This window comes from Heteronotia binoei, chromosome 13 (assembly GCF_032191835.1).
Source record: "Heteronotia binoei isolate CCM8104 ecotype False Entrance Well chromosome 13, APGP_CSIRO_Hbin_v1, whole genome shotgun sequence".
Lineage (NCBI taxonomy): Eukaryota > Metazoa > Chordata > Lepidosauria > Squamata > Gekkonidae > Heteronotia > Heteronotia binoei.
Window position 1 is genome coordinate 27014017 of NC_083235.1, and position 26808 is coordinate 27040824.

A 26808-nucleotide genomic window follows, 5' to 3' on the forward strand; every position below is an offset into this window, starting at 1 on the left:
ACCCTACCAAAGGAGGCAGTTTGACCAGCTTGAGTATCAGGAAAAGTGGAAGGAAGCATTTAGGAAGGGATTCCCTGCCTTCCAGACCCCTTGATCAAAGCTATGCCGGCTTACCTGGGCTCCCCAGATGCAAAGTGAGCAAACCCACACTATTCCTATAGCACAGAAATTCTGTCCCAGAGATTCTCAAAGTGAGAGGCATATACCACTGGGATTTGTGAACAGCCATCAGGGAAACAAGGGGCTGTGTCAGAAACCTGGATGAAAGTTTCTCAGACAGTAGCCTCAGAAGAATATGCAGCCCAAGGACATGGATAAATCTTAGAGGGCTGGTCACTCTTTATGTTGTGTTTATTTGCTTCCAGCACAAAGAACCATTCATCATTTCAGTGGTTAGGGATCTCCCCCTAATTCTAAGCTCACCTGTTTAAGCCTATAGCTGCACTCTAAAGCAGAGACAGACTCAGCTGGCAGGGCTGGGAGAAGAAGTTCAGAAGGGGAAGAGATAAAGCACTGTCCTTAATGGGGCGATGCTCTGCTCACCTGGAATCCGGAAGGTCCTGGGGCACCCTGCTCGCCTCTCTCACCTGCTGGACCCTGAGAAGAAGGAAAAAGGGATTCAGTGCAGGCCTAAAAGAGTTGTATCCCTAGAAGAGGGAAGCAAGGCACAGAGATTGGGGAACAGGGCTGATCTTTGTAAGCTGAGAGGGCTAGAGCAGGGGTGGCCAAAGGTGCCTACAACTCCCATCAGCCCCAGCCATTGGTCATGCTGGCTGGGGCTGATGGGAGATGTAAGCAAAAAACATCTGGAGAGCTACCATTGGCCACCCCTGGACTAGAGGTTTATGGCTTTGTGAGATGTAAAATGTCGATCGATCAGTCAATCAAGTTTATTATGGTCAAAAGACCAGCAAGGATAAAAACAGATAAAGACAGTTTTAAAAATTTATATATAAAAAGTAGAATCACATATAAAAAGAAGATTTTTAAAACACTGATATATTTTTCAGCCTTTATAATTTCCTTAGTCAGACAGTTCCACTGAGAGCTAATACACAGAATTTTGCTACCACGTAAGATACAAATTTCAGACAATCTTCTAACAAGTATATCCAAAGAGTTTCAGGGCTGAGGTCAATATAATATTGTAGTAACTTAAATCTGGAGAGTAATGGGATAAGCATGTGGAGCCTTTCTTCTTGATAATATTCAAGAAGAATATAAGAGTATATGTGTAATAGACTCAACCACATTACTCGAACAAGGACAACAGCGTTGCTACATAGGCAGGTGAGAAAATCTACCATGTAAAACAGTGGAGGGAAATGCATTGAATCATGCTCTTGAAAAATCTCATCTGTATTTCTCAAAAGCTATATCCGAAATGAGGGTATGTGTAGCTTGGTTCTTTTTTCAAACTCCTGCAAATTAGAGGAAGTATTGCCTCATCATTTTGGGATTCTGTATCAGTTAATCTTTGAGTGATAAGAGCTTTTGCTTCATTCAACCCCATGTCAAACAGGGCTTCTGGTTCCAAGCCAGTCAGTTTAATGTTGTCAACTATCTTTGATGACCATACAGGAGGATAAGGGTCGGAGGCTAACAACAAGGGAATTAGACCCTTTGGTTCAGAATGTATTCTTAACTAGTAATATATTGCATATTCCCAAATTTTTAATTCAGCTTTGGGCAGACCAGCTTCTTGACTAAGGATAACATCAGAAGTACATCTGGGTGCGTTAAATAGAGATACAAGAAACTTGGATTGAACCAATCCAAGGATCTTAATATAGGAGGAGATGTAAAATGTATTACAGCAAACACACAATGGGGAAGGGCTAGTAAGATTATTCTTCGATCCTAAATATGTTTACTTCAAAGGGAGAGAAATGGACACAGCATCTAAACTGGCACATAGGGCCACAGATATCACCTATTTATTATATTTATTCGCTACCTTTCTACCATACAGAAATCAAAGCAGCTGACAATGTAAATAAAATATTTTTTTTAAAAAAAAATAAAAGACTGCAATTTAGAATCTCAATTAGGACTGCCAATAACTAAAAAATAGTCAAATGCAACCCTAAACAAAACTATCTTTAACTGCTTCCTGAAGATCAAAAGTGAGGAGGCTGGGTGCATCTCCGTGGGGAGGCTGTTCCATAATCGTGGAGCTGCCACTGAAAATGCCCACTCTCATATGCCCACCAGACAAGCTTCTTTAATTAGTGGAGCAATCAGGAGGGCCTTACCCTGTAATCTTAATTCCTGGGCAGGAACATATGGGAGAAGACAGCCCTTCAGATACCCCAGTCCCAAGCCATGTATGCCTTTATAGGACAAAACCAACATCTTGGCTTGGGAGCAGAATGGTAGCCAGTGTAATTGCTGTAATGTTGGGGTCACATGTTCCCAGGAGCTGACCCCAGCGATCAGTCTAGCCATAGCAATTTGCACTAGTTGAAGCTTCCAAATACTCTTCAAGGGTAGCCCCAACTAGAGTGCATTGCAATAGTCCAGTCTGCTACTGATTGCCTAAGTTGTATCACTCTGTAATTTTCTCCCCTATAAGGAACACGTAGGGGAAAAACAAACTATTTCCAACAATCTTGTGCAACAAGACAAAGACTTTGAGTGTATTCACCACATGAGTTTTCTCCCATTGATTGTGATCAACAGAACAACCAAAAGGAAGCCCCATCAATTATCTTGCCCCACCCCCTTCCCTTGTCCTTAAAAAGGCTCTGTCCCCTTATGGGTAGGACAATACAAGACCAGGGTTCTGACTGGTATGTTTTCAGCTACTGTGTCTACAAACACAATATTCTAGAATATCAAGAGTCAGAAAATACTCACTGAAGGTCCAGGTGGCCCAGCCGCTCCTGTTTCACCATCTTTACCAGGAAGACCCTATAAAGGGAAAAAAACAAGAATCTTGGCTATCTCTCACATGCATTTATCTTGTCTTTCCACCAGGATAGTCTATATAGGGTTCTCCAGCAGACATAAACATACATTTTATCTTAAGAACATAAGAGAAGCCATGTTTGATCAGGCCAATGGCTCATCCAGTTCAACACTTTGTGTTACACAGTGGCCAAAAAACCCAAGTGCCATCAAGAGGTCCCCCAGTGGGGCTAGAAGCCCTTCCACTGTGCCCCCCCCCAGGCACAAGAATACAGAGCATAACTGCCCCAGACAGAGAGTTCCAACAATAAGCTGTGGCTAATAGCCACTGACAACTCTTGTGAGGTAGGTTAGGCTGAGAGAGATGGTCACAGTTAACTAGTGACACATTTGAAGCCAAGTCTCTCTGTTCAAAGACTACTATTCTAACTACTATACCTTTCTTATTTAAAGGATTAATATCATTCTTTCTTCTTCCCTCCACCTCACCCGCAAAAGAAAATATGCCAAAGTTTAGAGAGCTGGAATCAGAAATGGGTTGCATGAAATTTCCTATTTTGTATGGCAGTAATTGTATGGCTGTGATGCAAGCCAGCCAGTTACAGAAATCCTTTCACATGCTACTGCTAAGCTGCTAAGTAAAATGTTAACTGCTGGGATTCTTGATTATAAAGGAAAAAATACTGCTAGATTGTGCTAAAATACTCCATCTTCACTGCTTCCACCACAGACACCTCTCTGCTATCCCATAAGCCCTTAGAAAGAGCCCAAAGTTTGAATTTGGGCAGCCAATAGCAGCCTGAATTGTCAGGAAATGTTATGAGTTTGCAACTCTAGCAAAACTTCTAGGATCTGTCATGTTGTGGTATGCTCCCTTGTTCCCCACTGAGGGCCGGTGGGATATCCTGCAGTATTGATCTCAGACCTACAGGAGTGCAGTGAATTCTTTAAAATCACATGCATGGCACTAAAATGCTCTTTGTGTATAAAATTTTTGAGAGGAGATGTCCTTTAAATTTCCTAGAATGCCTGCATAGTTATTATGGAATAGTTTTTTGCCTCCTTAACAACATGGGGGTCCCCTAAAACAGCTGCCTGAAATATTTGGAAAGGTAGTGTGTGTTTTTTGCTGACAAATTGCAACCAACTTATGGCAACCCTGTACGTTTTTCAAAGCAAGGGACCTTCAGAGGTGGTTTGGTATTGCCTGCCTCTGCGTTGCAACCCTGGTATCCCTTGATGATCTCCCATCTAAATGCTAACCAAGGCCAAACCATCTTAGAATCCAAGATCTGGTGAGACAAGTCCAGCCTGGACTATCCAGGTTAGAGTGGAAAGGCACATAGGTAGGTAATAATTTTTCTTTTGTCGGCATGATTGATTTTAGTGACAATAAGATTAGACGCTAGCTGGATTTGTTCAAGAATGAGACGAACTCTCTGCCAGGATAGCCCTAAACTGTGAAACTAATCACCACCACCCCCAGTTTCTACCCCTTTTACTTAGTCTGTGCTCAGGTTATGTAGCAAATGAGCTGTGGGTGTCCAGACTTTCAACACATGAGAATACTTCTATGCTGAATAAATGTCACACTGTGGTATCTTGGCTAGGCTGAAGGCTGCATCTGTGCCAGTTTGGTGTAGTGGTTGGGTGTGCGAACTCTTATCTGGGAGAACCGGGTTTGATTCCCCACTCCTCTACTTGCAGCTGCTGGAAGGGCCTTGGGTCAGCCATAGTTCTGGCAGAGGTTGTCCTTGAAAGGGTAGCTGCTGTGAGAGTCCTCTCAGCCCCACTCACCTCACAGGGTGTCTGTTGTGGGGGGAGAAGATATAGGAGATTGTAAGCCGCTCTGAGTCTCTGATTCAGAGAGAAGGGCGGGGTATAAATCTGCAGTCTTCTTATTCTTGCTTTATTTATTTGCACAGGTGAGTTGCAAGCATATCATGAGAACACAACACACCTCCACCACCATCCAGGTTATCTGTGTTGCAGCTCAAGTGTACAGCAATTGTGTGGTGATGATAGTTTGATCTTTTTCAAACTGGCACAGAATGATTGAGTTGTCAGTGCTTGGAATCAGGAGAGGAAGAGGAGGGCTTTGTGATACACATTGTGTGTGGAGTGGAAATATATGCAAACCTACTTACACGTAGACCAGGAGCACCAGGAAGTCCCTTCTCACCACCTTTGCCAGGTTCACCCTAGACAGAAAGAAAACAAAGATGGCAACTGAGGAGCTTCTGGTCAAATCTGAACATTCCACCGGACAAGCAGTGGGAACTCTACTAGACAGACTTTTTTTCACCCATCCACTTCTGTTTTGATGGCGTCAACATGCATGGTTTTATGGGACAAATGGGTCAAAGCAGGGAACAAGCGGTTGCTTCAGCAAAGCAAAAAAACACAAATAAGCTGTGACAAACACAATACTTCCCATGCCTCACTGCATAAATTCACCTCCCTCTTTTGTTCCTTCCTGATGATGGAAATTGTGGACATGGAAAGGGTTTCCAGTTGGATAATGTCTTATGGGCTGTATGGAGACTTTTCTGCTGGGTCAACAGCTAAAGGCACATTTTGTATATCACAGCTATTTCCCATTTCTCTTTGTAACCTTCTTGGTACCCCTGCTTAGGCCATACTTGTCAATGGATATCACTTGCAGGTTGACTTACGTTAGCACCTTTAGGACCTGGGAAACCCATCACGCCAGGCTGACCACGAGCACCTTGTGGACCAGGAGGGCCAGGTCGTCCATCTTCTCCTGGGGCACCCTAGTGAGAGAATTAACAACTTATCTTAAAAAGTCAGAAAGTCAAAGAACGGGTACCAGAGAAGGTGCACCTAACTAGCTTGAAGTGCTAATCTGGTCCAGAAGAGAGCTCTGGATTTGCTTTGGAATCTGAATGCTTATTCCTCTGTGGACAACCAGCATCAGCTTGGCGCCTACTATTAGCTCTTCCACCCTCTCACTCCTGTCTAGTGAGAAGATTCAACTTCCCAAGGACAGTTCTGAAAAGCTAGCCAATGTTGCATTAACATCTATCTACTATGCAATGACACTCTGTAAAAAGGCACACTTTCAGCATCAGTATCTCCCACTACAGGTATGTAAAATATCCCAATATAACCTAAAACCCCACATCTACTGCTCTCCCACACTCTATATCTGCATATTGCCTTCAAAACCAAATCCAGCATTTCTACTGTTTCCCACCTCTAATCCAACCTCCTCCTCTTTCCTTTATCCCCACATTAAGTTGCCATCTTTTGTGCTCCAATAACTATCCTTCTCTTTATCCAGTGATCCCTTCCTCAAATTTGGTTTCTGCCTCTTTTCTCTGAACTTCAGCCCTCCCTGCTATTCTGGATGAGACACAAAATAATCAAATTTCACTTACAGATGGGCCAACTTTGCCTTGAGGACCAGCATCTCCAGGACGACCAGTGAGACCCTAGATGCAAGAGACAGGCAGCAGACAATCAAGATGCTTTCTTAACCCTTTCCCTTGAATTGTTGCCCGCTGACCCATTTATTGATTACAAGATGGGGTCAAAAGCAAAAACTGCTGCACCGATTTAGATTAACCATAAGGTGGTTGTGGAATGTTTAACAAATGATTTGGTCCAGCTATTGGTTTAGGAGAAGAAACTGGCAAAAAAAAAATTATGGATCCCTCTGATTTCCTTTGAGAATACCATGGTGGCAGCTTCCATGAGCAGATTAAAAATCCCTAGTTTGAATTTTGCAGTATCACTGCCCAATTGTTTGAAAGAAATTGAGTCATCATTGTGTTTGTTATGACCTGAAGCCTCAACTCTCTAATTCTAAAGCCCTCCATGGATATTCAAAATCAGGATTTAACTAATCAATAATGTGTCACTAAAAAGCAGAGCTTTTTTTTTGTAGCAGGAACTCCTTTGCATATTAGGCCACACATCCCTGATGTAGCCAATCCTCCTGGAGCTTACAGTAGGCCCTGCACTAAGAGCCCTGTAAACTCTTAGAGGATAGGCTACATCAGGGGTGTGTGGCCAAATATGCAAAACAGTTCCTGTTACAAAAAAAGCCCTGCTGAAAACTGAATTAGACATGCCCACAAAGGACCCAGAGAATTATCTGAAAGCTCACAGTGCAGTTTTATTTGCTCAGACCTAACAGATCAGGCACTGTAATCAGTTTGGATGAGAGACCATCTGGTAGTTGTGCATACACTACTTTCTACTCCTCAGTGAAAGAACCGGAGATATATATGGTAAACAAATACATTCAAGAACAGTCATAATTGGGAGTGGTGTGTGGCCTCTGCTTGCTCCCAAGCCTCCAGACCATGGCCTGATTTCAACATAGTGTTGAGGCAAAAGAACTCACTTGTGGGACTTTGTATTTTCAAGGCATCTCATTTAAGCTGGGTACCAATGTGGCTTTGCATGGGTATTGCCCCGATTTAAACTCAGTGCAAGAGAACCTCCCATTGGTAAGTTCTTCTACTAAGTTAGTGACACATCTAAAATCAACCCTTGGGCCTTGGGAAATAATAGAGGAAATCCAGACCCTATTGCTGTTGATACTCTATCAGCATGTTCTCCATCTCTACTCCGCACACTATAACACAACGGGATTCCAGCACATTCCTTGGAATAGTAATGGGAGGAAATGGTGGATCTGTGGCAGTGTGGAGTATTACCCTGATATGAAGCTGTTAAAGAACCAGTATCCTCTCTTATTTCAGGAGAGGCCTGATTCAAAGGAACATTCAAAACTGGAACTTCCCCATTCGTACTAGCACAATCAATTCTACAGTATTTATTTTACCACCTTATTTTCCTGCTTGTATAAACAAGGCATCACAGACACCATGCCCGCCATTTTGGGCAGTGGCTGCACCTAATTTAGGTTGGGTTCGTAAATTCTTGGAGATTTGGAGAGTGGAGTCTGGGGTGAATGGGGTTTGGGGAGTGGAGGGAACTCAGTGGGGTGCAATGCCTTAAAGTCAAAACAGCACTTTTATCCAGGGGAACTGATCTCTGTAGTCTGGACTGGAGATCAATTATAACACAGGGAGATTTTTAGGCTCCACTGGCAGGTAGGTTCCTGAGATTTTATTTCACATGCAGTCCAGCTCTTACAGACCCCCAACATTTGAAGACAATTAGAGACAGACAGGATATCCCTCCCATTTTTTTTTTTTTGGTCTAAAGTGCAGACAGACTCTAGGTCCAGCAACGGGGCATAGAGGTGAAAGCCTTCCCCAATATTGCCTGCTGGTACTGGGATTCAGAGGTCGACTGCCTTTGAATATGAAGGTTCCCTTTAGAACTATCATTACATATGCTAAACCAACTCTCACTGAGTATAGCTGTGCATCCACAGTGTTCCAATGTATTTCTCTTTTAAAACAGTGTATCAGAATGTTTTTTTGTGTGTTGACATGCTCAAATGAGAGATGTGGGCTGTTTGCCTCATTACATATACTAACCCACCTTCCACTATACTTTAATGCATCCTGTTTTTCTAATGGCTAACAAATATGTATTTCTCTTTTAGAACAGTAAGTAAGTAAGTAAAATTTTATTTGTATCCCGCCCTCCCCCGCCGAAGCAGGCTCAGGGCGGCTAACAACATTTAAAAGTGAACAATACAATAATAAGGCATTAAAATCACATTAGAACCAATCAATAGTTAATTAAAAATTTCTAAATCTAACACTATTAAGTCTGGCGGTAAGCAGTATCAGAATATTTGGTTTTTTGGGGTTTTTTATTGATATATTCAAATGGGGGATATTGGCTGTTTGTCTTATTGTGGGAAGGGCGGGATATAAATCATAAATAAAATAAATAAAAAGTATATACTAACCCATCCTCCACTGTATTTTACTGTCTTCCTTTTTTTCTAATGGCAAACTATAATGGATGTTATAACCTCTTGAGAAACCATGCCCTCCATTTAAACTAACAAAGCCAGAATGTTACTGAGATTTATGGCACTTCACACCTACAACAGCAGCCTGCTTTTTATCACCCTCCAGTGTTGTTTCAGCCCTGCTTTGTTCTAACATTAACAAACACAGATCCCTATTTGTGATTCTTTTAATCTGCTAAAAACATTCCTATGATTCTACATACCAACTCACTGCCCACTTATATTAAGAATTGCTGCTTGCCATTCCCATTTTGTCTGATGAAGTCTGCTTAAGAGCATACGAAAGCTTACATTCTGAATAAAACTTAGTTGGTCTCAAAGGTAAACTTGTCTACTGCTTTGTCCTATAAAATTATTATTATTGCTATCTGTTTTAACTGTTTTGTATGGATTCTTACAACCAGGGGTTTTTCTCTGGCGGATTGCAGCAAAACAGAGTTCCGGAGCCTCTTTGTGGAAACAAAATTCTTTAAAAAAATGTTTAAAAGTTCAGGAAGGGACACCCCTGTGTTTCTCCTTCAATTCCTTCTTGAGAGTTCCAGCACCAATTTTTCCAGAAAAAAAAGCCCCGCTTATGACTGTTAACTGCCCTGAATATTTAATGTTTAACAGGAAAGCAAGATAAAAATATGCTACTGAAACAAAAACCCCTAAACACATTGATGAATTTAATGGAAATGACTTCCCGAGTTAAGAGTGCATAGGCTTACAGTGAGATGCCTTTGTACCTGAAGCAAAAAAGCCAGTCATGACTCTTCTTTATTCCCTGCTGGCACCCTCCCTGGAATCCGCTTCAGACACAAACAATCAGCGCTTTGTGGGGAGCCCAGCCCTTCAAACAACAGCTGCCATTTTCAAGTTCAAGGCTGAACTCTGAGGAGCCTTGGGCCCTGCTGCTTATTATCTCAAGCCGAGGCTTCTCCATGAAGGCAGCCTTTCTTGGGATGGGAGGGAATATTTCCCAGTGATGAGGGGGTACCAGACTACCTTGTCACTGCATCTGAAGATTTTTGGGATCCTTTCACACACCCTGCCCTCCCCCCATGACGCCATGGGGCTGTCCAGTTCCATTCTGCATCTTACCCTAGCACCAGGCAGGCCAGGCTCTCCCGGACGTCCAGGATCTCCGGTGGCTCCTTTGGGACCCCCAAGGCCAGGAGGACCACGTTCCCCAGGAGCGCCCTGTTCAGAGAAGAGTAAGCAAGAAATTCATTACCCCAAAGTCTACTTGTCAGGCATCACAACAGAATCCTCCCTGCCGGATTGGAACAGATGATGTACAACCCAAAGGCTTCTGGCCAAATCCAACACTTCAACCCCTTCTGACAGCTATGCAAGTACTATAGAAAAAAAGGGGGCTCCCTGTGTTTAAGCAAAACTATAATAGGAAACACGTCAAGGTGAAACTATACTATCAAAACATTTCTATGTAATAGGAAAAACCTTTTGGCCTCTACTTCTGAGTAGACTGTACTTCTAAATAAACTAAGATGAACAATATAAATGTGCACAAAGGCACTTTAAAATCCCAAAACTTCTACCTTTAAACAGACTGCAATATGAAACACAAGAGTGCACGCAGGCACTTTGACATAACCTCTTTTCCCAAACAGTCTGCACTAAAATGAATTCAAACAGTCTGCAGAAAGGTAAATCAAAGTGCGCACAGGCATTTTAAATTCTTTCATCCAGAATGCACACAGGTACTTTAAGAAACAAATTATCTGACTTCACAGTCTTGCACTCTCAGTCCACTATTGTTTCAGTGAGGTGTAGGATAAAGAATAAGTACTCATGCACATAAAGCCAGTCCACGTTAGCCGGTGTCAAATGTTTCGTTGTCTATGCAAGTACTGCATGCATTTACAGAGAAAGAAACAAAGGACACCCTGCAATTTAAATTCACACTAAGCACCCTCCCTCCCTTGACTGATCTTTCATTCACCTGAGAGGGAAAGTAGGGTCAGACACTCACCTTGGGACCAGCTAATCCATCTTGACCTGGGAAACCACGATTTCCAGGGGAACCCTAAGAATAAGAAAATGATGAGAATGCAATCAAGAAAGTTAAGGAATGCAGCACTCTGGGGAATAAAAAATGACTAGCAGTAAGTTAAAAAAGGAATCTTTAACACCTTCCATATCAGTGAAAAATAAACATGCTCTCATTGAAAAGCAGCAACAGGTTCAAGAGCTGCCAAGAATGGAGCAGAAGGCGGATAGAAGCCTACATTTTTCCTGGGCTGCTGCTTGGAGTCATCCTGAATCTAAATAATGCAACCATTATGGATTGTAAGTCAGGGGTGGCCAAACTGTGGCTCGGGAGCCACATGTAGCTCTTCCACACATATTGTGTGGCTCTTGAAGCCCCCACTGCCCTGTCAGCTGGCTTGGAGAAGGCATTTCTCTCTTTAAATCACTTCTCCAAGTCAAGCCAGTTGGCAGCTTGGGGAATTCATTTAAAGCAGTTTCCTTTCCACCTCTCCCCCCCCCCTCCCTTACGGCTCCCAAACATCCGATGTTCATGTCTTGTGGCTCTCAAACATCTGACATTTATTCTATGTGGCTCTTACATTAAGCAAGTTTGGTCACTTCTGTTGTAAAGTTGTAACTCTCAAAGTTTACACACCAGTAAACCTTAATGGCTTCAGGGACACTTTGCATATTGTATTGCTATAGTTAAGGGGTTGTAACAGTACCACTAAAACCATAAAAAGGTGAATGAGGTTTTTAAAAATGCCTGTCAAGGAAATGTGACTAAGGCTGATTCCGCATTAAGGTTGCTCCAGGGCAGGCTTCTGTTTCTTCAAGGAGCAAGCTGGCGATTTTGCACCAGCTGTTCTGCGCTGCCATTTTGCCCCAGGACAACCTGCGTTTTGCCATGGAGCAGTGTAAACCTGTTTTTTCAGGTTTACGCTGCTGCGCAGCAAATCGTGGGTTGCCCTGGGGCAAAATGGCAGCATGGAGCAGCTCGTGAGAAATCGCAAGTTTGCTCCAGGGAGAAATGGAAGCCTGCCCTGGAGCAATCTTAGTGCGGAATCAGCCTAACTGTTGCTCCCTTTGGAGAGCAAGCCAAGGTTTGCTTATGTAAACATGAGAGATGGCCCTTGGGACTGCTGAGTTTGCATCATAAATAATATCTATACTGGGAATCTCAAGGAGAGTCTTCAGAAAGAAGTATGGTGGGTATAGTGATATCCCAAGGATTGTGTCAGTGTGGCAACTGCATTTAAAAGATGAGGCCATTTTGGATGCTGCACCAAATCGTGAGACTGTCCCTCTGCTCTGCCTTGGGTAGCTATTTCCTGGGCTCAGTAGATTGTCTTTGCTACCCTCACTTTCATGCTAGCTGGCAATGGGGTTTCCTAAACTTTGCATTTCCATAGCCCAGCTGCAGACTCTCATCTGTCTCTTCTTGGCCTTTTACATTTCAAGGCTGAAATGTTCTTGGTCCTCACCAAGCTTCTTCCCTTCCACTTGCATGCTTTTCCTTCACTATTTAAACAACTTCCAAGCACACTTCCTACCTTCCTTCTTCCATTTTCCTCCTAGTTCTCTGAGCCCACCCACAACTCCTCCTCATGGCAACCCAGTACCTGTGAGGAGAGGCTGTGGCTCCTAAGTGTGCCTGTCTTACAGTACAGAGGCCAAAGCCCTTCCTAGGGTTGCCAGGTCCCTTTGTTGCAACAGCCGGGGGAGGGGGAGGGATTCCAGGATTTCCCCAGCGCAACGATGTCACCTGGAAATGATGTCATCACGTCGGAGACATCACACAATGACGTTCTGGTTTGGGGGCAAAATTCTATGGTAAAACCGGCTTCGAACCATAGAGTTTGGGGGGACATATACGGGACATCATAAATAGATCTCTTTTGGAGGGGCTTTTTCCAACCCCTCTGAAGGAGGAAGTGGTCAGCCCCCGCCTGAAAAAGGTTACATCAGATCCGGCCGAATTGGCACATTACTGGCCGGTCTCAAATTTGCCCTTTTTGGGCAAAGTTATAGAGAGGGCTGCGGCGTTGCATTTGCAGATGCTTCCACCTTAGATCCTTTTCAGTCCGGCTTCCGCCTGGGCCACGGGATGGAGACAGTGCTGGTTGCCCTCATGGATGATCTCCGGCGACATCTGGATCGAGGTGGTGTGGCGGTACTGCTGTTGCTAGACCTATCAGCGGTGTTCGATATGGTCGATCACCGACTGCTGACCCGCCGCCTCGCCGATGCAGGGATTCAGGGGTTAGCCTTACAGTGGCTTTTCTCTTTCCTTGAAGGTCGGGGACAAAGGGTGGCAATTGGGGGAGAGCTGTCCCAGAGGCACCCACTTAATTGTGGGGTGCCCCAGAGGGCAGTTCTCTCTCCAATGTTATTTAACATCTACATGCGCCCCCTTGCCTAGATTGCCCAGGGATATGGGCTGGGTTGTCACTAGTATGCTGATGACACCCAGCTCTATCTATTGATGGGCGGCCGGGCTGCCGACGTCCCTGTAGATCTGGACCAGGCATTGCAAGCCGTGGCTGATTGGATCAAGCTGAGCAGGCTGAAATTGAATCCAGCGAAGACAGAGGTCCTTTGCCTAGGTCGCAGCGGTCCAGAAGGAGGGATTCCCCTTCCAGCTTTTGACGGGGCGCCACTGGTACCAGTGCACGAGGTCAGGAGCTTGGGAGTGCTACTGGAGTCTTCCCTGACAATGGAGGCCCAGATAGCTGCCACTGCCAAATCCGCCTTCTTTCACCTTAGACGGGCGAGGCAGTTGGCCCCCTTCCTGGAGCGAGGCGACCTGGCAACAGTGATTCATGCGACGGTCACCTCGAGATTGGACTACTGTAATGCCCTCTACATGGGGCTGCTCCTGTACCGAACCCGGAAACTGCAGCTAGTGCAGAACGCGGCAGCCAGGCTGCTGGTGGGACCACCTCGGTGGGAACATGTGCGGCCTAGGCTGCGGGAACTGCACTGGCTGCCAATTGTATACTGGGTTCATTACAAGGTGCTGGTTATTACCTTTAAAGCCCTATATGGCTGAGGACCTGCCTACCTTAGGGACCGCCTCTCTCCATATGTTCCCCAGAGAGCACTGCGCTCCAGCTCACAAAATCTTTTGGAAATCCCTGGGCCTAAGGAGGCCAAACTTAAAACAACAAGGGAGCAGGCCTTCTCCATAAAAGCACCCCAATGGTGGAATCAGCTGCCAGAAGAGGTGCGGGCCCTACAGGATCTCAATCAGTTCCGTAGGGCCTGCAAAACTGCCCTCTTCCAATTAGCCTTTTAAGATGGAACCAGAACTAATATTATGCTATCTTGGATAAATAGAGATTGTAGCACCATTGTATTGTTTTTAGCTTAATTTTAATATTAATTTATATATTGTATCTATGCCGTTGTTTATTGATTTTATTATCTGTTTATTGTTATACCATGATATTATATCATGCTTTGTAAGCCGCCCTGAGCCTGCCTTGGCGGGGAGGGCGGGGTATAAATAAAAACTTATTATTATTATTATTATTATTATTATTAAACCAGAGCATTGCTGTGTGATGCTTCCAACATGATGATGTCACAAAATGATGTAACTGCCTGGGGGTGGGGTTTCCCCTGTTGGCCAGTGGTGGGCAGAAGCTCCAAAAACCAGGGGAACCTCCCACTGGGACCAGGGGACTGGCAAACCTAGCCCTTCCCCACTGGCAATGGTTCTCTGTATCCCCGGCAGGAATATTCCACTCTGTATAACCTCACTTACCCTCTCTCCAGGTGGCCCAAGTGGTCCGGCAGCTCCTGGCTCACCACGAGCCCCTCTCTTGCCTTCTTCTCCTGCTGGTCCAGGAGCGCCTTGTGGGCCTGCAGGGCCCTGAAGAAGAAAAAAAAAAAACAGTCTTAATTATTCTTAATTACCATTTGTCTTTGTATGCTAATGGTCACTGTAATTAAATACAGACTTTGCCCAGAAGTGCCCACAGAGTACAGTTGTGCAGACAGGAAGCAGAGTCTTGACAAGAAGCAACTATGGATTGGGAGGCAGCAAACAGAAGCTCTTTAGCTTGCCCTTTATCCTGCCCACTTTTAGTTATTGGAAAGGGGGCTGAACTTATTCATGGTCAGCTGAGTCTTAATGCTCAAGTCGTAATACTCAATACTCAAGTCTGTGGTACCAAATGACTTCATTTTAGCAGGTAATACCTCTAATATTAAATGTTCAGGGAGCATGAAATATGTCAGGGTGCTTCTGGGGACTGGTAGAGCTCATTCAACATTTAAATAAATGTGAGAGGGGAAAAAAGACAACTGTGTGTTGTATTACATGCCATCACGTTGCTTCTGACTTAAGAAGAAGATACTGGTTTTATATCCCGCCTTACACTCTGAATCTCAGAGCGGTCACAATCTCCTTTACCTTCTTCCCCAGCCCCCAACAGACACCCTGTGAGGCAGATGGGGCTGAGAGGGCTCTCACAGCAGCTGCCCTTTCAAGGACAATTCCTACGAGAGCTATGGCTGACCCAAGGCCATTCCAGCAGGTGCAAGTGGAGGAGTGGGGAATCAAACCCAGTTCTCTCAGATAAGAGTCCGCACACTTAACTACTACACCAAATTGGCTCACTTAAGACAGTCCTATAAGTTGATAACCTCCAAATGTCTTATCTTTAACAGCCTTGCTTAGATTTTGCAACCCAAAGGCCGTGGCTTCGGCTGAAGCAATTGAAAAACCCAGGAAAACTAAAATTCAAAAACAAATCTTTTTTGTAAAGTTAAGTGCGCAGTGCGTATACTATTTTCTTCCTCAGATAAGACAACTTCAGAAGTTAGGAAATGAAAGTTCAAGCTTCACGGCTGTTAATTGGATGATCATGACTGTAGACCTCAGAAAGATTAGAAAGCTAACCTTTGTTTAAGGTTAAGCGGTGTACCATCTCTAATTTTCTGTATGCATAGCACAGGGTAACCCTCACCAGATCTCAAAAGCTAAGCAAGCTGAGCCTCAATTAAGATTTGGATGGGAGACCACCAAAGAAAACCAGAGTCACTAAGCAGAGGCAGGCAATAGCAAACCCCTCTGAATGTCTCTGTGGGGCCACCATAAGCCAGCTGCAACCTGACAGCCATAAACAAAAAGAAATGTACTTTCACAAAGCTTCTGAAATTCTGCCAAGCCAGCTCTTTGCCTATCCCCTGCCTGTTGCTGGGATACAGGATGACACTTCAGAAAGCCTTAAAAAGACAGGGCTCTTTCATTTTATAGCCATACTGATATTAAAAGGAGCTAGCCTTTGTATCTATGCTTTTTGCTGCAATGCAGCAATAACAACCATAGTCAATACAGGCCTTTTTAAATGACCAAGTAAGACTGATGTGTGTGCATAGCACAGTCTATGCAATACGATCCGTTATCAGTTCAGATATGGAAGTCTGGATATGTGATATGTGTAACAGAACATTTACCCCAACAAGGCAAACAGCAGCACCCTGGGACAAGTTTTGATCAGGAAAATGGTTCAAAAGAAGGCTTTAAATCCTTCCTCCCTTCATGCTGTGGTCCTGATTCAAACTGGGCTGGTTTGAGCATCTGAAAATTAAACTTAGAGATGAAACACTGGGAGTTCTAGCTATGGAACTTCCAGCATCCTGTGTACATGAGCTAAGGGAAGATGAATCTAAAGGGCAGTTTAAGATTGAGACTGACCAGCAGGCAAAAGGCCTGTAACAAGCTAGAACAGGACCAGAGGAGGGTGTTGAAGATGGTGAGGGATCTGGAGACCAAGTGTTGAAGGAGCAGGGCATGTTTAGCCTGAAGAGGAGGCAGCTGAGAGGTGATAAGATCACCATCTTCAAGTACTTGAAGGGCTGTCATATTGAGGATGGTGTGGAATTGTTTTCTGTCGCCCAGAAAGTAGGACCAGAACCAATGGGTTGAAACTGAATCAGAAGAGTTTTCGGCTCAGTATTAGGAAGAACTTCCTGACAGTTACAGTGGTTCCTCAGTGGAACAGGCTTCCTCAGGAGGTGGTGGGCTTTCTTTCCTTGGACAGAGCCCAGATCACCATCTGATAGCAATGAGGATCCTGTGAATTCAGGGGGAGGTATTTGTGAATTTCCTGCACTGTGCAGGGGGTTGGACTAGATGACCCAGGAGGACCCTTCCAATTCTATGATTCTAACTGGAATACAGACTACCTTCTTCATAAAGCCACACCGTTAGATACTTACGGATTCGCCCTTGGGACCCTGTTCACCTTTGAAGCCTGCGATGCCGGGTTCTCCCTGCAGAGAAATACAAAAGAGCAATCAGAAACCAATTAGATGTTTCATATGACAAAAGCCTGGGTCTCCCAGATCCTAATCCTGGTCTCTCACCACTACCCCTCAATGGCTATCCCTTGCAGTGATCATGATCTGCCTCTTCTTTTAGCAGCCACAGATATATAATCACTTCCAAGCAGGCTGAGTTCAGTCTTCCCCTGGTGTTTGCCAGATAAAGTCACCAGGTGACCAGGAGTAACCATAAATCTAAGATGATAAGATGGGCATTGTGTGATCAGTGGAAGAGTCTATGTCAGGGGTGGCCAACGGTAGGTCTCCAGATGTTTTTTGCCTACAACTCCCATCAGCCCCAGCCAGCACGGCCAATGGCTGAGGCTGATGGGAGTTGTAGGCAAAAAACATCTGGAGAGCTACCGTTGGCCACCTCTGGTCTAGGTAAACCAGTATTCTGTTTTCACCAGGAGCCAGCCAAATGCCTCTGGAAAAGCCCACATGCAGGAAATGATGGCAAGAGTCTTTTGTCTGTTGATTGTTCTCCTGCAGCCGATACATTGCACTGCATTTTGAATGTTTGCATTTATTTATTCATATCTCGCTTTTCTCCCGTTGTGACTCTCAAAGAAGAAGATGACTGCAGATTTATACCCCACCCTTCTCTCTAAATCAGAGATTAAGAGCGGCTTACAATCTCCTATATCTTCTCCCCCTACAACAGACACCCTGTAAGGTGGGTGGGGCTGAAAGGGCTCTCACAGCAGCTGCCCTTTCAAGGACAACTCCTGTGATAGCTATGGCTAACCCAAGGCCATTCCAGCAGGTGCAAGTGGAGGAGAGGAGAATCTGGAGTTCTCCCAGATAAGAGTCCACATACTTAACCACTACACCAAACTGGCTACACCAAAGAGGCTTAGAACATTGCTTGCCCCTTCTCCGTTTTATCGTAACAACCCTGTCAGGTAGGCGAGGTTGGGAGATGTGCCCAAAGTTACCCAGAGAGCATCCTCGGTAGAAGCTGAGATTCAAACCCAAGTCTGACACTCTATCCACTATGCCACACCAGCTCTCTTTGCTTCCAGATCTGGAAGTGCCATGTGGCTGTCATGGATGATCAGTCCCTCCTTGAAAATCCCCCTTTAAAGCCACCCACGAACACTTCTTGTGGCCCTGAATTCAAAAAAGAATTATACATTGTGCAGTAAAAGGATTTTCCTTAGACTTATGAAACTGCATGACTCCGAATTCTTGTATTGTGAAGAACAGAGAAAAAAATTCTCTCTAATAACTTTTTCTACATTATTCATAATTTTATCAACTCTCTCATGTTTCTCCCTTAGTAGTCTTTCACCTACACGAAAAACACCTTAGCTGTTTCCTTACAGGGATGGTAGTCTCCAACCCTTTTTGCTAATTTTCTACCTCTACCCATTTATTTTTATAAGATCTATACACAGTACTCAAAATGAGGCAGCACCACAGCCTTACACAAAGCTGTTATAAAACTGGCCAATTTATCCTCAATTCCTTCTCAATTCCTTCCCTAAAAATTGCTTACTAACCTTTGTATGTCAGTTATCCCTAGAATGTCATCTTGTTAACTGTATTAGATAACAATGCAATTTTAAGCAGAGTTACACCCTTCTGAGTTCATTGAAGTCAATGGGCTTAGAAAGGCATAACTTGGCTTAAGATGGCACTGTTAGTGCTTCAAAGGCCCTCTCTGAAAGTAATACATTCTTCCTGACTTTGCTCCGGGCTTTGGATTCACTCAGAAACAGTGAGGTTTTTAACCTTTCTGCATGGCAAGAGACTGATCAGGACCCCTGGAATCCTCTGTATATGCTGGAAGACTTGGGGAAGGAACAGGTTCAGTGACATCTATCAATAACAGCTGGCTGCCAAGACCAGCCAACATTTGTGGACCCAGCCACAAAACTGTGAACTCAGCCACATTCTCCCTCCCATTCATCCAGTTCTTTGATAAATCAGAGATCAAAATGCAGGGAAATTATTTTTATTAACAGTGTAAAGATGGGACATGGAACACTGCTGCCCTAAACAGTTATACTGTTCTAGGTCCACTGAAATCAATGGTCTTAGAAGAGCCTAACTCATCTTACGGTTCACTTGCCAACCTCCAAGTGGGGCCTGGAGAAGACCCAGAAGTCTCCAGACTATAGAGATCAGCTCCCCTAGAGAAAATGGCTACTTTGTAGGCAGGGGTGGAATTCTAGCAGGAGCTCATTTGCATATTAGGCCACACACCCCTGATGTAGCCAATCCTCCAAGAGCTTACAAAAAAGAGCCTTGTAAGCTCTTGGAGGATTGGCTACATCAGGGCTGTGTGGCCTAATACACAAAGGAGCTCCTGCTAGAATTCTAACCCCTTTTGTAGGTGGGATTTATGGTATTATGCCCTGCTGAGGTCCTTCCCCTCTCTAAACCCTGCCCTCCCTAGGCTCCACCCCCCCCCAAAATATCCAGGGGTTTCTCAACTCCAAGTTGACAACCCTATTTTATGGCAGAACTATTAGGGTGCAGGGTAGTTGGTAGGCTCTGGATACCGTAGGATGGCACTGTCAGGATGCAGGGTAAGTGGCAGGACCATGGATGATCACTTAGGAAAGTTAGGGCACCTTAACTTTCCCAATTAGCCTCACATTAGTCTGAGTTTCTTACCGACTGGCCTTTGGGACCCAAAGGCCCAGTTGCCCCTTGAGGTCCAGGTGGTCCACGCGGGCCAGGAAAACCAGGAGCGCCAGCAATGCCAGGAGCACCCTATTAACAACAGTGAGAAAACAAAACCACAAAGGTCAGGACCAAGAAATGCAGGTAGCTTGAAACACAGCAGATCCACCCAGATCACTCACTGTATAACACAGATCCACGCTCAATACTTTTTTCATGGAAGGCGAAGCTCAACACCAGAGGTTATGGAATGTTCCCACCTATCAACCTTCTTCTCCTTCTTCATGCCAACAGAATGTAGTACTCACCGCTGATCCTTTGGCACCAGGGATTCCGTCAGTTCCAGGGTTGCCCTGAAAAGCAAGAAGAAGATGAGGATGAATGGAGTCACTTGAGCCTTACCCTGCTTCCTTCCAAGGGAGTTCCTCAGGCACAGGCAAATAAAGAAAGAACCTGGGAGAAAAAGGCGCTGTTTTCAGCAAAGAAACAGGGACAGTGTGTTGAGTGAGAATGGTGAGACTGGAAAGGAAGAAGGAGGGTTAGTTTTATACCATGTTCTCCACTACCGAAAGGAGTCCCAGAGTGGCTTACAATCACTTCCCCACAACAGGCACCCTGTGAGGCAAGTGGGGTTGAGAGAGTTCTGAGAGAGCTGTGATTAACCCAAGGTCACCCCCACTGGCTTCATGTGGAGGAGTAGGGAATCCAACCCGATTCTCCAGATTAGAGTCCACCACTCTTAACCACTGCACCAAGCTGGCTCTCTGGTATCGATGTCCCTTGACAACAGGTGTCAGTAAACCTAAGATACCTCTGGACAAGCCAATTATATGGTCAGAAATGGTAAGAAAATAATACAGTCCACACACCCTGACCTGGATAGCCCTGGCTAGACCAATCTCAATGCATCTCAAAAGCTAAGCAGGGTCGCCCCTGGTCAGTATTTGGAAAGGAGACTCACCAAGGAACACCAGGGTTGTGATGTGGTGGCAGGCAAGGACAAAACACCTCTGAAGTTTCTCACCTTGAAAACCCCATGGGATCACCATATTTCAGCTGTAACTTGAAGGTATAATATAACCCAGGGGTGGCCAAACTTGCTTAACGTAAGAGCCACAAAGAAAAAAGTGAACTGTTTGAGAGCTGCAAGACTTGAACATCAGATGTTTGTGAGCAGGCAGGCAGGCAGGCAAATAGATGGGGGAGTGAGGAACAGGTGGAAAGAAAGCAACTTTAACTTTAAATGCATTCTCCAAGCTGCCAGCTGGCTTGGTTTGGGGAAGTGATTTAAAGAGACAAATGCCTTCTCCAAGCTGGCTGACAGGGTGGTAGGGGCTTCGAGAACCACCCAATATGTGTGAAAGAGCCACATGTGGCTCCCGAGCCACAGTTTGTCCACCCCGATATAGCCCAATCTTATCAGATCTTGGAAGCTAAGCAGCGTCAGTACTTGGGAGGGAGACCACCAAAGACGACTCTGTAGAGGAAGGGAAACTACCCCTGGTTCTCTCTTGCCTTGAAAGTCCCTTGCTTGGAGCTGCCATAGGTTAGTTCTGACTTGATGGCACTTATGTACGTATGTAAGGGAAGGGGCTGTTTTTTTACCTTCTACAGAGGAAGGCAACCAAGATGATTAAGGGGTTGGAACTCCTTCCCTATGAGGAAAGGTTGAAGGGTCTGGAACTTTTCAGTTTAGAAAAGAGACAACTAAGGGGGGGGGCGTGAAAGAGGTTTATAACAGGGGTGGCCAATGGTAGGGGCTGATGGGAGTTGTAGGCAAAAAACATCTGGAGAGCTACTGTTGTTTATAAAATTATGCATGGGATGGACAGAACTGACCCAGAGACCTTTCTCTCTCCCTCCCAAAATACCAGAATGTGAGGGCATCCAATGAAGCTGATGGGCAGTAGGTTCAGGATGGACAAAAGGAAATACTACTTTACACAGAGAGTGATTAAAATGTGAAATTTGCTGCCAGAGGATGTAGTGATGGCCACAGGAATTAACAGCTTTAAAAGAGGATTAGATAGATTCATGGAGGATAAGTCTATCAATGGCTACTAGACCTGGTGACTGAGGGGAACCTCCATGTTCAGAAGCGCTAAGCCTCTGAATCCCAGATCCAGAAAGCAACATCAGGGGGGAAGATCTTGACCTCTATCTATGCCCTCTTGTTGGCTGCTCAGAAGAACTGGTTGGCCACTGTGTGGGACAGGATGCTGGACTAGACAGACTACTGGTCTGATCCAGGAGAGCCCTTCTTATGTTCTTACACGCCCCCCTCCCCCAGCAAGATCAGCCAAAACACTCATGTCTCTGCACATAAAGCTAAGCCGATGGATTAAATAAAAAACAGCAGTGCCTTGCTACAGAGGGGCCCTGTTCTAGACATATCTTAAGAAGCATGAAAGAGCACTTATGCACCCAGCGTGGCATCAGCAAGGATGACTCTACCAGGGAGTCAGATTTTGGAATCCCATTGACAGGTAGAAACTTGCCAGTTATATTTTACCACCAACACTAGGGGCACCACTTGGCTTTTTTTTTTTTGCCCGAGGCCCCAAAATAATTCAGGGCATCTTGCACAACACATATGCACATATGTGAAAAAGAGAGCACTGAGACAAAGAAAGAACCATCAAGGCACCAGACCACTTCAACCATCAGCATTGGCAAATCACATAGAATAGCCTGCCCCTTGCCAGTGGGAAGAAACAGCTTCAGAAAGCCCCTGCAGGTGGCTTTTAACATCTGGGCTTTCCCCCACAAAATCTGGGAGCAATTGGTTTTTGTGCAAAAAGAATGGGAAAGCAAGAACCTCCGTTAAACAATTAAGCCAAATTGCTTTCTGTACGAGGCACGATCTACAGACACCAGATGGAGTTGTGATTAACTCTGTATTTAGCCTGAGTCCAAAGAAAGGGGATCAGTTCTCCGTGGTCCAGGGCTGGCAATTAACATGGCCTGAATGCTGCAATTCCCAGTGAAGTCCTTTCGAGCACAAGAAGCCTACTGTTTAGAGTTTCCCCTATCTGAAATATGCAAAGCAGCTTCAACAAAGCCAATATGAGCTCTCAGGTCCCATGCAAATTTGACAGCTAGCAAAAATATCGCTTCTCAACCCATTTCAAAATGATGTTAGTTATGGGGAATATGATGCAGGGAGCAGTCCTAAGCAGACCGTAAGGACATAAGAGAAGTCATGTTGGATCAGACCAATGGCCCATCCAGTCCAACACTCTGTGTCACACAGTGGCCAAAAAATCCATCAGGAGGTCCATCAGTGGGACCAGGACACTAGAAGCCCTCCCACTGTGCCCCCCCCCCAGCACCAAAAATACAGAGCATCACTGCCCCAGACAGTTCCAACAATACGCTGTGGCTAATAGCCACTGATGGACCTCTGCTCCATATGTTCATTCAATCCCCTCCTGAAGCTGTCTATGCTTGCAACCTCCACCACCTCCTGCGGCAGTGGATTCCATGTGTTAATCATCCTTTGAGTGAAGACGTAACTTCCTTTTATCCATTCTAACCCAACAACTCAGCAATTTCATTAAGTGCCCACAAGTTCTTGCATTGTGAGAAAGAGAAAAACTCACAGTAAGTCCCATGTTATTCAGTTGGGCTTAGCTCCAGACAGGTAAGTGTCCTTAGGATTGTGGTCACAGCTTAGTTGATGTCTGTGCAAGGGTATGCTCTGCTTTGTTATAATCATTTTTACTTATTAATGTTATTAAAGCATGTATATCCCACCTTGCCCTGTGGTTCATAATAATTACATCAGAATCTGGACTCTGGCTGGATTAATTCTCTTATAAAGTACACTACAGAGAATAATCCCATACATACCATAGCAAAGCCCAAAGTTTATCTGTCTAGACTTACTCCCAGTCTATCATAACAAGTATGGCCACCTTGCTTCCTATCCCAAACTTCTAAAAAATGCCTGCCATTTCTAACACATTGGCTGCTACCTATCCAAAGACAAGAAGGAGTGAAAATTCTTTTGATAATGTGGGCCAACAGAACGCCAGGGCATCTAGTGACTACATGTCTACTTGTGAATAGATGTATTTTTGTGTATATCAGACTTTGCAAGGACATGTTGGCAGGTGGAGTCTCGAATTACAGTTCAACACCTTCCTCAGGTTCTTTAATATACACCCGATTCCAACAGAGAAAAACAGTAAAGAAACTAGCTATGCACTGCCATCTGCTGGCAGACTTCTACAATTACACCTAGTTGTATGCCTTGCGCTTACAACCCCGTGGTACAGAGTGATAAACTGTAGTACTGCAGTCCAAGCTCTGCTCATCACCTGAGTTTGATCCCGGTGGAAGCTGGGTTTAGGCAGCCAACTCAAGGTTAACTCAGCCTTCCATCCTTCCGAGGTCAGTAAAATGAGTATCCAGCTTGCCAGGGGTAAAGTGTAGATGACTGGGGAAGGCAATGGCAAACCACCCCATAAAAAGTCTTCCAAGAAAATGTCATGATGTGATGTCACCCCATGGGTCGGTAATGACTCAGTGCTTGCACAGGGGACTACATACAACAAGGTGTGGAAGTGTCTGGGAATGTCTAGTGACATAATGTATTACTTTGATCTATTTAGATATTTATACCCTGCTTTACTCCCCAACAGGGATCTGCAGTGGCTTACAAAATCAGAAGCAGCTGGGAAAGCAGGCAACATTTCAGCATGCATATGCCTGTGGATGGAAAACCAGGAATCAAGAAAGAGCAACTGAAGTACTGTTGAAAGAAGTGTCTACTAAAGACCAGTGCAATTTCTGCCATTGGCTAAATACTTTGATACACTTTGATCAGGTAGGGTAAACTACAAGGTGGAGTGATTCCCCTGCTTGCTAAGAGGGGGATGTGTTAGTGCAGGGGTGTCAACATGCAGCCCGTGGGCCAGATCAGGCCTCCAGAGGGCTCCTATCAGGCTCATGAGCAACTCACTATCATCTGCTTCCTTCTCTCTCTCTTGCTTCCTTCTCCCTCTCTTGCAAAGCTTGCTTTGCTAGGCTTGCTCAATTAATCTACAGAGCAAAGCCTCTATTTTCTACATTGGCTGACCAGCACATGAAGCAACTTATATACAAAACTTTGCAATGCCAAGCCATTTCATATGTTCCTCTGAGTCTTAGGCTCAAAGCAATGGCCATAAGATTTCTGTAATGAATGTCAGTAAATCAAAAGTAGGTTTGCAACTTACAGGTACACACCTGAACAACACCTGAATAGCATAAGATTACTACAGCTCAGACACTGTCTCCAGATTCTGATGCAATAATTCAGAGCAAGAGGTATCAGTTATCAGAGACTGCTAAATAAACAAAAAAAATTTTAAAGGTAAAGGTAGTCCCTTGTGCAAGCATCAGTCATTTCCAACTCTGGGGTGATGCTGCATCACAACATTTTCATGGCAGACTTTTTACAGGGTGGTTTGCCATTGCCTTCTCCACTCATCTACACTTTCCCCCCAGCAAGCTGGATACTCATTTTACCAACCTCAGAAGAATGGAAGGCTGAGTCAACCTTGAGCCAGCTATCTGAACCCAACTTCGGCCAGGATCGAACTCAGGTCATGAGCAGAGAGCTTCGACTGCAGTACTGCAGCTTTACTCTGCGCCATGGGGCTCCTTGGTAACAAAATATTACAAGAGTGCTAAACTTTTAAGCATATTTCACTTTTAAGTTTTTTTAAAAAAATCTTTAATTGTGTTTGCCTGTGTCTTTTATAAAGTTTATATCTACGCTATTAGAGTGTCTCTGTGTGTGAGTGAGTGAGTGAGTGTCACCCCTGTATTAGCGAGAGAGAGAGAGAGAGAGAGAGGTACTGTCAAGTTACTTCAGACTTATGGTGACCCTATGAACTCCTATAGTTAATAGACTTGCTCTGGTCTTGCAAACTGAAGGTCATGGCTTCCTTGCTTGAGCCAATCCATCTCATGTTGGGGCTTCCTCTTTTCCTGCTACCTTCAAAATTTCTAAGCCTAGCCAACCACAAAGAAGATCCTGATAATTACACACCCAAAGCTGGAGCCATCACTATTCTGCATGTCCTGTGAAACACAGACCCAGCCAAATAATGGAGAGCCTTTTATGGTCTGATTGCATGGATTATTTCAACGCAAAAAGAAAAAGGATGCCCATCTTTTGCATAACATGGTATTAGAGAATGTCAGAATAATGTTCAGTACAGCCTGAGAAGTCTTTTTATTCTGGACTAATCAAGCCACACAGTTTTTGTACACCTCCACCCCACAAGGGCTAGGTGTGGTTCCGGTTCTTGTTTGGAGCACCAGATACTTACTGGAGCTCCCGCAGGTCCAGGTGAGCCGGGGCTTCCAGATTCACCTCGGGATCCTTGAGCGCCCTCGGGGCCACGAGCACCAGTGGGGCCAGCTTCACCCTGCAAAGAGATGGAGAGAACATGAAGGAAACATCCCAGCAGTGGTCATTAGGACCCTAAAAGACCTTACTATGAACACTCAAGTCTGCAGTCCAGCAGTGTGGCAACAAAAATACATAACCAAACGGGAAAGACCTTAAGCTCACAATTTCAGAGAGCCAATCCCAGCCACAAACAATATTAATTACTGGCTAGACGAATGAGTGGTCTGAGTTGGTACAAAGCCAGTTCTTATAGTAAATATCCAGGATTTGGTCAATAGTGTGGCACTTCTTCAAAAGATATATTTGATCAAGTGCTCAAAGATTTAAACAGTGTCTGAAACAGGATTTCCACTATGATTCTACTGCCCCTGGTCACCTTTTAGTTTACCTCACCAATACAGCCTGGTGTATAACCTGCCACTTGAGTTGGCAAATCAAGAGTTCTAATAGAGTAACATGTGTAAAGATATGCTGAGCTATCAAACAGATTGTTATTCCAGAGGCAAAAAGTACAACTAGTAAATCTGTTCTAAAACTAGCACAATGCATCAGCTCAGTTGCTATCAAAATCCAGGATGGATTCTTGCTACCAAACAAATGAGGCAAGGGGATGTGAAGATAT

The 26808-nt window shown here is 44.6% G+C and overlaps 1 protein-coding gene across 4 annotated transcripts in view; it reads right to left on the reverse strand.

Annotated features, from left to right (window-relative positions):
* Positions 1-26808, reverse strand: part of COL2A1 (collagen type II alpha 1 chain) — a 118144-nt gene that overhangs the window by 41696 nt on the left and 49640 nt on the right. For all 4 annotated transcript variants that reach the window (XM_060252191.1, XM_060252193.1, XM_060252190.1 and 1 more), the window contains 12 exons: positions 26104-26202; positions 20089-20133; positions 19772-19870; positions 17042-17095; positions 14580-14687; positions 10812-10865; positions 9920-10018; positions 6312-6365; positions 5586-5684; positions 5058-5111; positions 2860-2913; positions 544-597 (listed from right to left, as the gene is read on the reverse strand). In XM_060252191.1, the coding sequence (XP_060108174.1) occupies positions 544-597; positions 2860-2913; positions 5058-5111; positions 5586-5684; positions 6312-6365; positions 9920-10018; positions 10812-10865; positions 14580-14687; positions 17042-17095; positions 19772-19870; positions 20089-20133; positions 26104-26202 (873 nt within the window). The remainder of the gene's footprint in view (positions 1-543; positions 598-2859; positions 2914-5057; positions 5112-5585; positions 5685-6311; positions 6366-9919; positions 10019-10811; positions 10866-14579; positions 14688-17041; positions 17096-19771; positions 19871-20088; positions 20134-26103; positions 26203-26808) is intronic.